Source organism: Rhinolophus sinicus, linkage group LG06, assembly GCF_036562045.2.
Source record: "Rhinolophus sinicus isolate RSC01 linkage group LG06, ASM3656204v1, whole genome shotgun sequence".
Lineage (NCBI taxonomy): Eukaryota > Metazoa > Chordata > Mammalia > Chiroptera > Rhinolophidae > Rhinolophus > Rhinolophus sinicus.
Window position 1 is genome coordinate 48,191,147 of NC_133756.1, and position 17,618 is coordinate 48,208,764.

At 40.2% G+C, this 17,618-nt stretch overlaps 1 protein-coding gene across 7 annotated transcripts in view; it reads right to left on the bottom strand.

Moving 5' to 3' along the window:
- MCOLN2 (mucolipin TRP cation channel 2) overlaps positions 1-11,365 on the bottom strand; it is a 50,147-nt gene extending 38,782 nt beyond the window's left edge. The window contains exons 1-2 of one of the 7 annotated variants that reach the window (XM_019710200.2): positions 10,875-11,096; positions 399-558 (exon numbers count right to left, since the gene is read on the bottom strand). In XM_019710200.2, coding sequence (XP_019565759.2) covers positions 399-558; positions 10,875-10,957 — 243 coding nt within the window. In that variant the 5' untranslated portion in view covers positions 10,958-11,096. The other 6 variants (XM_019710199.2, XM_019710203.2, XM_074335065.1 and 3 more) reach the window with 6 other exon arrangements.
- Positions 11,366-17,618: the final 6,253 nt, after the last annotated feature.

Here is a 17,618-nt window from a genome sequence, read left to right on the forward strand (position 1 = left end):
AACAGTCAAAAATGCAAATTTCAAAACAGATTTAAGTAAGAAAGACGTATTTGGATAAAGATGAGAGATTTCAAGAACACAAATCACTTTGGACTGAGCAGCCTTTGCCAGCTGACGTGCCTCATTTGGATATAAAACCCCTCTCACCCAAATAGATCTACTTTTCACCTATAATTAAAGAACCTGTGGAGACAGGACCTCACAATCCCTTACTAAAACAAAGTTGTCACCTAAAATGAACTTTAACCTACCATCTGTCCTCCAGAGTCAACATAATTGTACAGCTGTATGAACTTGAATGTGGACTTCTCAGAACAAAAGTCAAGTGGCAGAACATGTAAAAACACTTCCATCTTGGGCTAAGGAAAACAAACAAACAAACTCATAATACAAATTACCTGTGTGGTGACCATGACTATTTTCAAAATCTGCAAACCCAGTTTCCATGGAATCTGGTGTCTGGCTCGGTATTTTTCACAAGGGTTCATGAAGTAAAACTTCAGGTCTTCCCTCAGGCATTCTTCTTTCACCTCAGAATCAAGACGAGCCATTGCACTTCTGCTGCAGAAGATCGATTTTTAAATGCACAGAACAGCCTATTCATCAGAAAGCTCCTAAATAATACCTTCCATTCAGATGCCTTCCATACCCATGCTTACAAGCAAAACTCTCTCTCCAGCCAGTGAACTCCTTTTCTCTTTAGAACTCTGAAAATTATTCAGGACCTCTACCACTTGCCTTTCCACATAGCTACCCATCTTCTACAAAATGACCATTCTGGAAAATTGTAAGAATAGGATTTTATTTGCAAGACTTGTAAAGGCCTACATTTTAATATACAGCACTCATCTGATCATGGAGTATTAACAAAAACTAGATGGGATACGTTTATATACGCCAAGTGTGAAAGCACAGAAATTTAGTATAGACTAATGAAATTAAATTGTTATGAAAATAGAGAATCTTTGTTCTGTAACTCTGTACTGAAAGAAGGATCATGTCCCCATTGTTTGGATAACATGTCAGTGATTATAAGATTCCAAAATATAAAATATCTTTAAAAAGTTAAAATAGCATCTCTCTATTTATGCCTAGTCAGCTATCTGTGTCACCTTATATTAGTAAGTTTCAAGGGCTCTGGACTCAGGAATGGGCATATGACTCAAGCTAGGTCAAAAAGAATCAATGAGATGTGGTCACAGGACTACAATTATAACAGATAGGAGAGAGACGGTCTTTCTACTAAGCAGTCCCCAAAGTGGGGTGTGCAAAACAATCCTTTAGGAATATAGAAACTATTAATGCTTCTATTTTATTCTTTAACATACAAACAAAAACTGTACTCTAAAAATTAATATAATATATAGAATAACACTGATATGTGACAGCATATAATTTATAAATAAATATGCACACATTGGGGACATGTGCTTAACTTTTACTGTTCGACCCATAATCAATAAAGTTTGGAGATCATAGACTTAAAGGATAGGCGATGAGTCTGGAGTTTCCGGAAGCCATCGTACCATCATAGGACAGCTCGCCAGAGAGTGGCATTAACACAGAAGAACAGACACTAAGAGATAGACACCAAGCCTAATGTCTGCTGTTGCACTCCTGGATCCAGGTGTGCCTAAAGCCATTTATCCCAAGACTTTCGATTTGAGCTAACAAATACCTTTTGATGCTTAAGACAGTTTGAATTAGATTTTTTTTTTCTTACAACAGGAAGTGTCTGTATAGTAAGTTTAATGAATAAATTGTATTAAGTTCAGTCAATCATTCCATCTACTCAATTTTTAGGAAAATATTCAAAATTGGGGGCCATTCTTAGAGATCTTTTCACCTGCAATGTCTAAACTACATATTTTTATGTTGACTTATGATCTATGTTATCTACCTTGACTAACAAATTCAAAAGAAGCTCAAAAGGAAAAGACTATTTTAAGACTATTTAAGGCTTATATTCAGTTGTTAATTATTTTCTATTTATAAATAAAATTTTAGACCTATTTCCAGAATTAGTAGGCTAGGTTATTCAGAATTTTCCTGCTGGGAAGGAAGGAAGGAAAGAAGGCAGGAAGAAAGGAAGGAATAGAAAGAGGGAAATAATATGCTAGATAAAATTCATCTTTGGCGGGGAGGTGGAGGAAGTAACTTGCAAAAGAAAAACAACAAAATGAAATTGATATTGTCAAGAGAGCAATTTAAAATGGAGCTGGGAGGTCTCTAGGAAGCTGAGCTAATAGATCTCCCTTATTTTTCTATCTTTATAAACTCTGTCCCTTTGTTTACCCATTGGAACAGAGTTGGATTTCTATCCAAATCTATGTGTTCAAGATTGCAATTCCTAAAAAAGACCCCCAAATAAAGTTTTTGTTTGCCTTGCAGTTCTTAGTCAAATTGATTGACATTACACAGTGTCAGAAGTGGGATCCAGAGTGACTGCGTCCTCTTTTATTGCCTCCACGGATTTGAATAAGACTAAGTACAAGAGTCCATTGCACTCCTTTGTCTCCCTGGTGGTTGCAGAACATTGTGGAAAGTCCTCCAAGACCCAAACCTCCTGCCTTGTTTGAGGTTCAGGATCTATTTGAGTGTCCTCTTTTGCTGGCTTTCTGTCTATGAGACTTCGAATGTGCATTTGGTGAGTAATTACTCTATTGGAAATGAGAAGTTCACTTTCTAAGGAAATGGCTGCTGAACAGCCACCTTTTGGAACTCCTGCTGTATTTATGTACAAAAATTACGGGCCCTCATCCTGCAGCTTTCTGTCTCGTTGGACCATAATTACTCAGGATGACTTACGGTTAAAATGGCCACATTGGAAATCCCCAAATTAGTCTATCTGCACAATCAAAAAGTTTGCTGTAAAACAGTATGCTGTGTGTGCCCGTAGCACCCTCTACATCTTGTATTTAGTGTCTCTTGATTGCAATATTTGCTCTTGTGCTTGATTTAATCTCGTGTTTGTTCATACACTAACATGCTGTACAGGCTGGTAACCTAGGAGCAATAGTTATACCATGTAGCCAAGGTATGTGGTTGGCTATAGCGTCTAGGTTTATGTGAGTGCACCCTATGATGCTCGCTCAATGACAAAATCACCTAAAGATGCATTTCTCAGACTGTATCCCTGTCATTAAGCAATACATGACTGTAACTGACAAAATCTCTCCTTGGATTTCAAGAGGATCTAGGGCATTTTAATGTTTCCTATTCCTAAGACTAAAAGGCAACTCAGGGGATTCCTAGGTTTGGCCAGATATTGTCGAATTGGATTCCTAATTTTTCTATCATGGCCCTAACTTTCTACTCTCTTCTCAAAGCTGACCAGACAGAGCCCCTCACATGAACAGAGGAACCCCAGAAAGACTTCAGTGAAGTAAAAGGTAGTCCTTATGATCAGCCTGCTTTAGGACATCCTAATTATAAGTTGCCCTTTTTCTTTTATGTTCATAAAAGAGAGAAATGCCATAGATGTCTAGACCCATAACATGGAAGCGATCATAGGACCACTGGATACTATAGTTAACAATTAGATCTGGTGGCCATAAGGTCTCCCTCCCTGTCTAAGAGCTATTGTGACACTGCCAATTTAACACAACATATAGGAGAAATAGTAGTGGGCTCTCCACTGACTCATTATGTGTCTCATTCAGCGGAAGCCTTACTCAACTCTCATACTCAGCACCTCTCTGCTAGCAGACTAGCCTCCTATGAAATTCTCATTATCTTCAACTAATGTGACGAGTGCTCACTGTACTACTCTGAACCCTGCTACTCTCCTCCCTTTGCCCTCTGACAAAACCCCTCATGACTGCCTGACATTAACAGACCGACTACTAACTCCTCGAATTGATTTTCAGGTAACACCTCCTGAAAATGTTGAATGCAGTTTGGTTTACTGATAGTTCTTACCTAAAAGATTAAACAGGCCACTAGCAAGTACTCTATGCAATTGTCTCTCCAAAAGAAACCACTGAGGCCAGTCCAATGCCTTAGGCAACTTCTGCTCAACAAGCAGGGCTCTATGAATTTATTTGAACTTGCATATTGGCCAAAGAGAAAATGGCGAACATTTATACAGATAGCAGGTATGCCTTTGGTATAGCCAATGACTTTGGTATGCTACAACTGAGAGGATTCTGACTTCTTCTGGACAAAAGATTAAGAAATTCTTATATTTTAGAACTCTTAGAGGCTATCCAATTACCTAAATCTTTAGCAATCATAACAATCATAAACATTCAATGGCAAATATGGAGAAAGTAAAGGTATTCATTTGCTTGATACTGTTGTTAAGTTAGCAGCATTAAAACCATCTCAGCCCCTAATGAAAGCACCTATGCTACCCGCCAAAGCAATTGAGGATTTAATGATAACATTATGGGAGCACAGCATTTAGCTATTCCACAAAAAAAGAAAGAAATGGTTAGAACAAGGCTGTAAGTTTGACCCTAAAAGAAACTTATGAGTAGGTCCAAACAACTGGCCACTCCTGCCTGTTTGCATATATCATATATTACAATATGTACATTACTTGAACCACTGGAACACTGGAAAAAATGGCTTTATGGGGAAAACAAAACTACTAGAAGCCATCTCCAAAGATAGCTACCTAGGTATATCAAAAAATACCAAATCTGCCTAAAGCACAACCCTGGAAAACTCATTGATACATATATGGACATTTTCCTTTGCCTTTAGGACCCTTTGAGGTTTGGCAAATGGACTTTAGTCAGTTGCCCACTTTCAAGAATACAAATATGTATTATATTGATTTGTATGTTTTCTCATTGGGTCGATGCATTCCCATGCCACAGATCCACAGCCTCAGCAGTAAGTAAATACTCCCAGAAAAGATCTTTCCCCACTGGGGAATCCTCTCAGAGCTCCATAGCAACCAGGGAACAGGAAAATGACACAATCTGTTTACAAGATCTGGTCGATTTTGCTACATTTTCATGTGCTTACCATCCCCAGTCCTGTGATCTCGTAGGACAGACTAACAGGATAACCAAAACTCAAAATAGAAAACCTGGTAGATTCTTTTAATCTGCCTTGGTGTAAGGCTCTTCTCTTGGTATTGCTCAATCTAAGATCTACTCCCTTTGGCAAACATAGATTATCTCCTATTACTGGTAGACCTATGAGATTAAATTTAAAAATGTATGAACTTGTACTGCTGAACGGAGACCTCCTGACTTATTGTAAAAACTTATAAGGGCCTTTAAGACTAACTAACAGTTCGTGGAGCAATCTTCCCCGAGAGCATGCCCAGGAGACGGAGATTTACAACATCATGATATCAACCTAAAGATGATGTCTATTGGAAATGCCACCTCCATAAAGATGCCCTCCAGCCCCAGTGGAAAGGCCCATATCAGGTATTACTAACTAATGCTGTGGTGCTAAACATAAAGGTATATTGACCCATAGATTCATGTTTCTCGTTTGAAAAGGACACCCACACCTGAGTGGTCATTTCAGCATACTGGCGATCTTAGGCTGAAAAATCTCTAAACAACCCAAGATCACCACTAGAATTTTCATTCTTGGATCAAAGCAGACAACACCTTATGCAGGTGCCTCTCCCAAGACTCCGGTCATACATGACTCTACCCAGCAGCCCTTATCCTTGGTCTTCGCTTTGATCTCCTCTTACTTACTGACTGTATTGCTATCATAACGTAATTTTTGCCTGAACAAAACTCTTGAGAAAACATTCTTCCTTTTCCCTAGCATTTTAGTCTAACTTTGAGATGAAATACTCAGATTTTTAGGTCTGCTTACTGCAATGTCTACTTCATTTGCCCTTGAACACCTTTTCACTCCCTCTGCCCAACAATTCTCCAACAGCGCTAATTTAACTGACTGTTGAATATGCCTCAGAGCTAACCATGCTCATGATGAGCCAGAATTAGTGGCTTGGCCCTAAGCCCTGAAAGCTTAGAAAACTAAACAGGAACATAATGCTGAATTTAAAGTTCTTCTTTATTTTCAAACCTCAAAAAATATTGATGGAACACATGCTCTTCCTGTCACCAGATCCGTTCATAAGGTCCCTCCAACCCACAGGGAATAAAATCTGGACTCTTACGGATAACTTGTCTATTTTGAAAATTTAAACAGTTCAGGCAGAATCTTAGGTTTTTGCCCCTTTAAAAATATGTAACTACATTATTTTCTATGTAGTTCAGATGGTTATAAGTTCACACATCGATGGGCTGTAAGTAACTTCAATATTACTTCTAACAATGTCTCTCTAATGTGGAAAAATTCAGGGAATAATGCAACTCGACCCTGGAAACGAGATGTACTTCAGCTCCCTGTTATTACTTGGGGCCTAGATAAAAATTCTTGTATTTGGTGGAAAACAAATGAAATCTATTTCTTAGGAAATCCCAGCCCCAAAAGTTGGAACAATCAAACCCATGATAATCTTTCAATCCTGACCCAAATATGTAGAAACCTCAGGCACTCGGAATCACTGTCATGATAAATCACATGATGACTTTAATGTCTCCAGTGTTGACTATTCTGATCATCCAACATGTGGAGGACGGGAAGTCCAGCTTCAGAAACGGGACTTCATACTTCCCTCAGAGCTCACAGGCCGCTAAACATTAACAAGAAGAAACTAACCATCAGACTCGTGAAAATCCATCTTAAATTTTATCAGTAATGAAAGAACTATATTGAAGGAAATCTCCCTTTTTGAAGGGAATTTTCTAGAAGAGTAGCTGTGATCTAGGAATCAAACTCCTATGGATTTATACTACAAATGTTTAAATAACCAGTCAAAACCATGATTACAAAAATGTTCACTGTAACTTTATATTGACTTAAAGATGTCTAGGACATATTGTTAAATTTTTTAAAAGTCATAATATAAATATATTGAGAGCCCATGTCTCCAAAATGTCGATGTTTATATCTGTATGTAGACATAATAAAAGTCTAGAAGCGCATAGCCAGGAAAACAAAATCTCGGTACTCTCTGTGAAGTAGTATTTATACAGGTCATGTTAATTTTCTTCAAGTTTTCCATTTTTTCTTGATTTTTGTCAATTAACATGTGAATTCTGGAGTTAATATGAGTTCAAATAAGCTATTTCAAAAGCTTATTTGAAATAAGATATTTCAAAAAGAGTCTAATGGTGTGTATCAGGTCATCAAGTATCTCCCTGCCCTTAGTCTGTGAGTAGTGGATGGGAGGGGAAGGGAGAGAAGTCAATGTAGAGGCTAAAATTCAGTGTTTCTGCAACACTGACCATGTGGGCTCCAGGGTGAATGTCACAGGGCAGATGGAAGACTTTATTTAGACGGGGGGGGGGGGGGGGGGGGACCGTTAGATGAAACTCTGGGGTAACTGGGCCCCAATTAAGGGAAGTTAAGGGGGAAAAAAGTCAAAGAAAAAAACCTTGGTTACCTTCCTAGCACAGCTCTCAGAAAATAAATGACTGGTCATTCTAATCCTGAGAAGCACCCATAAGAAAGACTGTAGGGGCTTTTCATTGTCCACTAGCGCCACCCATACAAGACGACCACGCTACAACTTTCAGGAACTTCCCTAAAGACAACCATACCACTAAGTTCCCATAAATCATCTCCCATCACCACTTTGCTGCCTCAGGCCAGTAGGAAAGCAGAACTAGAGCTGCACATTTTAGAAGTGCTTGTTCTGAACAAGCTTCACTCCCTTTGAAAACACATTCTGAAGAATCAGCACTCTGGGTTGGAGGTAATACAGAATTCTTTATTTCTCAGCAATACAGAATTCCAAATGCAGTTAAAGCTGAATCTGATGACTGGAATTATGGCATTTTCTTCCATTTTTCTTTCTCTAACATTTTCAGTGAGTCCCCAATTTAACAGGGTCATGCTTATGACTGTCCCTGTGTTAATGTAAAATTAAAAGAAGTTATAATTAATATTTTTTTCCTCAAAACACTGAGTTTAACTTACTTTTGGACAGTGTCAGCTGGGAAAATCCTTAGATTTACCCTATCTCTAGCAATTCCCGCTGGTTGCAATAGGTGATACAATTTCCTTTCAAAGCCCACCATTTAAATTGTAGGTCTTTTGGAATTATACCAAGGACAATTTTCCAGAATCTTTAGCCTCTAGTCACCAGTTATTAGCCTGACAGATGTTTTAGGCTGAAATCACATGTATTAAAAGGGGAGATAATAAAATACAACCTCCAAAGGAGAAAAAAGGAAACAGTCCCTCCAGCTGAAGGTAAAGAAATATTGGCAACATATCCCCAAAGCTGTCTTGTCACACCAGGGAAAAGGCAGGGGCCCAAGCTCAAAACAGAGAAGAAAGCTCAGCTACAGGTAAACTGAGGAAAATGGGAAGAAAACACCCCAGATGACTGCCAAAGCAAGCAAACAAGTAAACAAACAAAACAAAGTCTTTAAAACACTTGCTATGGAAAAGAATATTGCAGTTTAATAAAGAAAAGAAAATTGCTTTTTCCTACAAAGCCCATAACAGGTGATGTAAGAGCTCCTAAAGGGTGATTTCATTCTTTAGAACAGACCTTGGATTCCTGGTCTCAGCTAAAGATAACAGTCAAGCCTCAGGGAAGATTGCACTTTTACCTTTCAAACCCCAAGGGGTTTTCTTTGGCCACTATTTTTACTTCGAAAATTATAGCCAGAAGAACCACCTGTTTTTCCACTAAGTTTTAAGAATTGTCTTCTCCTGGGTTTCACTTTATATTAAAGACCTAACCAAAGCGATTAGCATGTGACTATGATCATCCCGGACTTTCAGTTCTGTTTTCTCTGCCGCTCTGTTCAAAACTTGTCTCTCTTGTCTACTTACTTCATTAAGATATTTTATATGTATTATTTTGTTTAAAATAACACTTTTGACATGCTCCTCCTTAGGAGAAAAGAATGAGGCTTCTTTAAACACTTCATGGAAATTTACCAATTTTTTAAGTGCAGGAGATTAAATAAAATGACACTATTATGATGGCCTCTGCATGGGAATGGTCAGGGGAAGTGTGGGAAATGTGCCTGTTTTTAAAGGACCCAGGCCACTGAACCTGGTTTATGGAAGGTTCCTATGAAAGGAAAAGGAGAAGTTTACAATAGTGGGAGTCTGACTCTTCTTAAAGTACAAAGAGGAAGATGAGCTACAATCTCAGGACTGCTGACTCAATAGGGAGCTACCCGATTCCCCCAGACTTGTACTCTTTGGTTAGCGCATCACAAAGGTGGTGAGCAGTTTCTGAAAGTATGAGGTCCATATTCCAGCTTTGGGGAGAACGAGGTAGTTGGTCCCTTCAACATAGCATATCAGACTGTGCATCCTGACATCCACTGAGAGCCTCTCCCACCTCTGTCTTACTGACCCTGTCTTCCATTTCCAGTTTACCAAGACACACAGTCTTGTTTCCCAATGGTATTGTCCAACCAGGCATATAGAGAGATATTTCAAATCTGAATCCTTTCAAAAACTATTTATGTTCATACCCAACTGTGGGTCCTCCCATGCTGTCAGATGGGAACTTTTGAAGACATTGACTGGAGATGATTTAAAAAAAAAAAAAAAAAAAAAAAAGTTTAAGTCCTGAAGCAAATGTGCTAAGAAAAATACTGGGGTCAAGAAAAAAGATAGAAAGATTATATACCACCATGAGCACAAACCTGTTTATCAGTGAAAGCAGAACTGAGATCAAGTAAATAAACCAGAGATCAAGTAAATGCTCTTGAATTCTGGTTTTCCGTACTAGTATTAAGTCCATTTATAATATTGAGAGCGCCATGCAGTAAAGGCTCTACTATTTTAAGAAAGTTTAACGACCCACCACTATATTTGTTTTGCAAGCAGGGAAAGAGGAGCCAAGGCCCGTTTGTACTCATCACCCCAGCTCAGCTGCGTGGCTGGCTGGTTGCAGCTTTGACCACAGAGGTGGGGCCCCCGGGCAGCGCCATTCGGCTGAACTGTACGCCTTTTCATGAAGGCAGAGAAATTGAGGTTAACCACACTATAACCCTCCCACATGAGGAAAAGGCCTGTTTGTTCCGGAAGTCAAAGCACAGTCTTATTGAACTAACTGCAAGCAGTTAATATAAGCGTTTCCAAGGCAGCCAGAAAGTGCTAGTCTAGAACAGTAAAGCCATCCACTTGATGAGGATTTCTCCAGAGTCCGATATCCTGAAAGACGCAGCTCAAGCGCCTCACCTGACGGTTAACCTGAAAACACCTGATCCTCTCTCTGGCTTCCCGGCCTGAGGAAAAGGATACGCCTGCCAGGCCATGCCTCGGTCTTCCAAACTTTCCACGGCTCTCGGGATTCAGAGCAGGAAAAGCCTTCAGTGCACACGCACGTCGGCCTTGCGGGGACAGCCTCCCTCAAGTTCTGGAGCCCTTCCAGGCGGGCCACCTTCTCCTAGCCTCCTCTCTTACCCTTTCTGCCAGCCGCGCGGTGCACGCAGACCCCAGCCGGGAGGCAGACGGGGCGGGTGGCCCTGCCGCGGGCACCGCGGGATGGAGTCTGCAGCCCGGCTGCAAGGCTAATCTGTGCCCGCCGGACGGAAAGCGGCGCGTGGCCAGGCGTTCCCGCCCCGCCTCCGAGTCACCAACTCCGCCTCGTCGTCTCCCGCCCCAGGTTCCTGGGAGACTTTTTCCACGTGTCGCAAGCTGGCCTCTCGGAGCCCCGGGAAGCGGGAGGCCTCGAAGCGGATCTAGGCGGGGGCGGGGGGAGATGGAGCGGAGGTGCGGAAGCGGGAAGACCCAAGGAGGAAAGCAGCCCAGGGAGGGGGCGGCGGGGTCCCCGGGACGGACAGTGGAATGGAAGGGGGCTCATGGCGCGCCCAGTAGACGGCGCCGAGCACCCTTGGGGTACTAACCTGCGGCGGGGCCCCAAAGACAGGTCTGAGGCTCGGTTCCACACTGGCAGGTCCAGTGCCTCCGCGCCGTGAGGCATGATCATGCGGCAGTAACTGAGGCCAGAGGTGGGACGGCCGCACCTGCCTCCGCCGCGGGTGCCCGCGGGAGGCTCCGGCGCTCGCGTCTTGGGTGCGGGGCGCGTCCGTCCCGCCCCGCTCCGCCTCCCGGGTGTCTGCCGGGAGGTAGGGCTGGGGAGAAGCGCCTTCTAAGGGGTCCAGGCAGCCCGCACGCCTTCCACACCGCCCCCGGGCGGCGGGGCCGCGCACTCCCAGCCCTCCGCAGCTCCTGCCTTTCTTCATTCCTTCTTTGATGTCTCCATTCTTTCCTTGTTTTCTACATCCATTCATGTGTCCATTTCTTTAGCCATTTCTACTCTGATGAGTTCAAGGCGCACTCACTGAGTGCCAAGCTGAGTGCTGGGTACTGTGGGTACTGGGATATGAAAGACATGGTCCTTTCCCTCTAGGGCTTCGCATGAAACTGACAAGTTCATTCCGGTGTGTTTTTATTCTGAAGTGCACGATCACAAAACTCTGTGACAGGGTCAAGTTGAACGGATGTTGAAAGTACTCCAGGCGCAAAAGGAAAAGAAAAACAAGTCGCCTTTCGCTCGCGTGGGGAAGCTGGAGCGGTGCCCCTGCGCGGGGAGTGAGCGTCCGCGTGGCCCCGGGCGGCAGCAGAGAGACGGCACAGAGCTGCACCCCGGGCGCCGCAGGACTCAGCAAGCCGGCGCACCTGGCTGCAGCCGCCACCTCAGTTCTCCCCTCAGGTGCACGAAAGGAACACGCCTGTGGGAAACCGGACATGAATTTTAAAGAGATGAGGGTCGGGAGCATATGCCCAAACGCCATGTTCAGCTGAGGATGATGTCGACTTGGCAGTTTGGAACCGGCCAACATGCTCTTTCCGAGGGAGTCTGTCTTTCTCTCCTCTTCACATAGTAGCAGCAGCATCAAAAGTCCCTCATTCACGGCTGTTTGGATCAGTAAGTGTGTAAATGGTCTTAGGGTTTAGCTAGGGTAAAGAATATTCTGCCAGGTAATTATTTTAATATGCGTCTCCAGGTAGAAGCCGCTGGACAGAATGACGTGCCTAAAAACATACATAATTGACGTTGTCTTGAAAGTCACTTCCAATAGGCTACTAGGCAACAGTGCCTTGTTTTAGAGCCCCTTTCATCAGGAGGCGCCCACTGCGTACAGACGGGCTTGGAAGATCCGTTTGTGTCGTCATTGGTTGCAAAGTTGGGTGCCACAGTGGTGTGGTGTGGTTACTTTTTCGAAGAAACACAGAGGAAATGTTCCACTCCAAGTAGCTATTTCTTCTTGTGGAGAAGTAGTTGCAAAAGGGAGATCCAAATATCTCAAATTTTAATGTGCAAATGAAACACCAGGGGATCGTCTTGAAGCCAAGTCTGAATCAGTGGGTCTGGAATAGAACTTGTGGTTTTGCATTTCTAGCTAGAAGACATTGCTGAAGCTGCTGGTCCAAGCACCACTCTCGGTAGCAAGGTTCTAGGAAATACTTAACCTGAGTGTGGGAGGGAATTAAGGATAGAGAGGTGCGGAAGAGTGTCAGAATGGAAAACCTGGAATCAGATGGTTGAAAATTGTGAATATCACACAAACTACGAGATATGAATTTTAGCTCCTAGGTACCTCATCTAATCATTCCAAGTTAGTAAATTAGTTAGTTCACAGTTAAGTTTTTCACTTTCAGAAAGTCACTGTTTATGGTAAAGATCCTGGCTCATGTCTCACTGGTGGTAATAGTCTTTGTTTTCTGTGATGCTTTGTTGTTTTCAAACGGCTGTGTTCTGTTCTGTATATCATAGTACAAAAAGTTATGTACACTGACTCAAGTTTGTAATGACCAATAGCCAAATAACATAAGAATCTTCTGATCTATAGTGTACTATAACAAGGAATTTTAAACCTACAAGCCAGAGGTCTTGAATTTCTTTAGCAGGTTACCTTTATATGAAAGTTTCACTGATTTACAATGTTAAAGGGGATTTTTTTTTTAAGTCTAGAAAACGTACAACAGGCTAATAGTGAAAATGTAATAGTTTACTGGGACAGGTAGGCAAGAACAATATTTACTGTAAAGTTTATGTGGAGGAAGAACAAATAAAATAGGAGAAAAAAATGGTGCCTTTTATTTACTTATTGTTCATATCCTTTCCAATTTTTGTTGATGTGCAAGCAGTCTGTATATTCTAGATGTCAATCCCTTGCCAGTGTAAACATTATAAATATCTTGTTTCAGCCCTCACCTATTTGTTAACTTTGTGATTTTCTTCCTTGGATGGAAGTTCTTAATTTTGATCTTGTGAAACCAAAATTAAACATATTAATCCTTATGGCTTGTGCTTTTGCGACCTTAAGTTTTTCTCTACCCCTAGGTCACAAATATTTTTCTGCATTTTCTATAATATTTTAGTTATATTCTTCATACCAAATTCCATTGTACTTCAAATGTGCATATGGTAGCAGATAGGAAGGCAGCTCAATTTTTCCGTGAAACTAAGTCAGTTTTCAGCAAATTATCTTATGAATCAGGGGTTAGCAAACCTTTTCTATAAAGGACCAGATAGTAAACATTTTAGGCTTTGGCAGATGTGCTGTCTCTGTTGCAACTAAACTCGTCTGTTACAATGTGAAGGAAGTCACAGTATGTAAACAAAAGAGAGGGACTATGTTCCACATATCATGAAATATTATTATTTTAATTTTTAATAAGACTTTATTTTTAGTGCCATTTTAGGTTCACAGAAAAATTAAGCAGAAAGTACAGAATTCCTATATATCCCACCACCCCCCACATGCATAGCCTTCCTTACTATCAACTGCTGCATTTGTTCTAATTGATGAATCTACATCGACACATTATCACCCAAAGCACACACTTTACATTAGGGTTCACTCTTGTTGTGCAGCCTGTGGGTTTTGACAAATGTAATGACATGTGTCTACCATTGTAGTTTCATACAGAATAGTTTCACTACCTGCTATAGACTGAATGTTTGTGCCCCCACCACAAATTTATATGTTAAATCCTAACGCCTAACATGATGGTGTTTTGAGATGGAGCCTTTGGGAGATGATTAGGTCATCATTGTTGAGCCCTCATGGATGGGATTTAGTGTCCTTATAAAAGAGGTCCCAGAGAACTTCCCTGCCCCCTTTCACCATGTGAAAACATAGCAAAAAGACAGCTGTCTGTGAACCTGAAAGCAGGCTCTCACGAAGTACTAAATCTGCTGGTGCCTTCATCTTGGACTTTCCAGCCTCCAGAACTGTGAGAAATAAATTTCTGTTTATAAGCCAAAAGGATTAAGTAACTGCCCTAATAATCCTCTGAGCTCTGCCTATTCATTCTTCCTCCTCTTCCAACCCCTAACAACCACTGTTCATTTTACCGTCTCCATAGTTTTGCCTTTTCCAGAATGTCATGTAGTTGGAATCACACAGTATGTAGCCTTTTCAGATTGGCTCTTTCACTTACTAATATGCACTTAAGTTTCCTCCATGTCTTTTCATGACTTGAGAGCTTATTTCTTTTCAGCTCTAAATGATATTTTATAATGTGAATGTACCAGTTTATTTACCCATTCACCTACTGAAAGACATCTTGGTTGCTTCCAAGTTTGGGCAATTATGAATAAAGCAATACACATACATGTGCAGGTTTTTGCATAGACAAGTTTTTGACTCATGTGTTTAAATACCAAGGAGCACAATTGCTGGAATGTATGGTAAGAGTATACTTTTATAATAAACTGTCAAACTTTCTTCCAAAGTGCTGCACCATTTTGCATTCCCATCAGAAACAAATAAGAGTTCCTGTTGCTCCACATCCTCACCAGCATGTGGTGTTGTCAGGGTTTTGGATTTTGGACATTCTACCCCATGTGTAGTAGTATCTCACTATTGTTTTATTTGCAATTCCCTCATGCCATTTGATGTTGAGCACCTTTTCATTTGCTTATTTGCCATCTGTACATCTTCTAGTGAGGTGTCTATTCAGGTTTTTCACCCATTTTTAAAATCAGGTTGTTTTCTAATAGTTGACTTTTGAAGAGTTCTTTGCATATTTTGTATAAGTGTTTATCAGATATGTCTTTTGCAAATATTTTCTCCCAGTCTGTGGCTTGTCCTCTCATTCTTTTGATGGTGTCTTTTACAGAGCAGAAGTGCTTATTTTAATGAAGACTAATATATCAATTTTTTCTTTCACAGATTGTGCCTTTGGTGTTTTATCTAAAAAATCATCACCAAGCCCAAGGTCATCTATATTTTTCCTGTTATTTTCTAGGAGTTTTATATTTTCACATCTTACATATATATATTATGATCCATTTAGAGTTAATTTTTGTGATGGGTATAAGGCCTATGTCTAGATTCATTCATTCATTCATTCATTTGCATGTGGATATCCAGTTGTTCCAGCACCATTTTTTGAAAAGACTATCTTTGCTCCATTATCTTGCCTTTGCTCCTTTGTGAAAGATTAGTGTCGGTCTATTTCTGGGGTCTCTATTCTGTTCCATTGATCTATTTATTTATTCTTTCACCAATACCACACTTTCTTGATTATTGTAGATTTATAGTAAGTCTTGATGTTGGGTAGTGTTAGTTTCCCAACTTATTCTCCTCCAGTATTGTGTTGGCTATTTTGGGTCTTCTGCCTCTCCGTATAAACTTCAGAATCAGTTTGCCAATATCCACAAAATACATACCTGTGCTTTCTGATTGGGATTGTGTTGAATTTATAGATCAAGTTGGGGAGAACTGACAGCTTGATAATATTGAGTCTTTTTATCCATGGGCATGGAATATTTCCCCAACTAATTTAGTTCTTCTTTTATTTCTTTCATTAAAGTTTTGTACAATAATATTCCTTATATAAATCTTGTCATATGAATTTTAAAATTCAGTTTTTGAGTTTCAAAAGAAATCTGAAATTTTTATTGCTGTTACATTGAATTTATAGATTCATTTGAAGACAATTCAATCTCTACTACGCTAAGCTGCCCCTATTCATGAATATATTACTTCTGCAATATTCAGATCTTCTTTTATGTCCTGTAATGGAGTTTTTGACATTTTCACTGGGAAGGCTTTGTACGTTCTACCTTTGGATAATTGCTGGATAATTTATCATTTTTATTTCTACTATGAATGATTTGTCATACTTTCTACATGATTATTAATAGTGGAGATGAAGCTTAGAGTTGTTGATCTGACATCCAACAACCTTGCTGAATTCTCTAGTTAGTTTTGAAAATTTGTTCATTCTATTAGGTTTTCTATGTAGATCATCATAAACTTAAATAATGAGAATTTTATCTTTTTTTCCTGATCCATCACCTCTCTATTTATATGTATTAATTTAATTTGAAAGTGGTATGCTGGGACAAAAAAATTAAAATTCAATATTTATTAGATATTTTAAAGCTTTGTAAAAGTGATAGAAGAAAATGGCATCTGAATTGTTTAAAGAAAATGTGGCCTCAGCAAAATCAAAGTTTACCTAAAAATGACTGTAACAGACAACACAAATCCTAAGGTAACTATTTTGATGTCTCTAAACCCTCTAACTTAGGTTTTCTCTTTTGACTAATGTGGTCAAAAAACAGAAGGCCAGTCTGAATCCTGAGCCTTATGGACAGTTCCTTATTTGTAGCCCCAACAAGGGGATTCAGTTATTCTTGTCCAACTCTGGGCCACGCAGCCACCATGAACCACTTACCTCAGAATCACCTTGTGTACCTAATAAAAACGAAGATTCCTAGCCTCACCCTAGGGCTTGAAAAATAAGAAATCTCTATTGGTATTACCTGGACATCCACAATTTTAACAAGATCCCACCGTGATTCTTATGTCCAAAAGCTTGAGAATCATTTTGTTGGGAGAGGGAGGGGTGTTGGGAAGGAAAGAGCAGAGAACCTGACCTCCAGACAAATGGACATCACCAGCAAAAGTCCAGCCTCAATTTCCTCTTTGCTCCTCCAATTAGAAGCCTGGGAGAAGAAATGGAAACTTCCATTCTCCATTCCTTCTTACAACAACCTCGACATTCTTTATGACACATATATGCATATAAATGAAATATGAAAATGACTGGCCCATAATTTATCTGCCTACCCAAAGCAAGCCATTGTACTAGTTTGGGAACAGTTCAAAAAAGTAAATGCTGTTTCTTTCAGGAAATAGTAGAGATATTCTCTCATAGGGATCATTACTAAAAATTAGGCCCTGAAATTTATCAGGGACTCCTGCCACAAGAAGACAGTTTGGAGAATCAGGAGAGAGAAATGAAGGTGCCAAGTCACTGGCTTTAATTCCACAGCAGAAACATACTGACTTTAGGGCAAAGCAAAACCCCAGGCTCGACACTGGGTCAGTGGTTTCCTGTTTCCACTGAAGTACTATTATTAAAAATCTCACAAGGAGTTAGAAAAAAAGTATCATATAAATACAATTTTAAAATTCACATTGTATTCTAGTAAATTCTAAAAATGATTATGATACAAATAGTAGAACTAAGGAAAAATTCACTGAGATGTTTCATTTCTAAAAAGCTACAGGTACTACAAACATAGCTTACACTTGTTGTAAAACCTCACATTTCAACACCTGGAGTCATAATTTGGTCACAATTACATCATAAGATTTTAGTGTCTCAAGGCTATCTTCCTT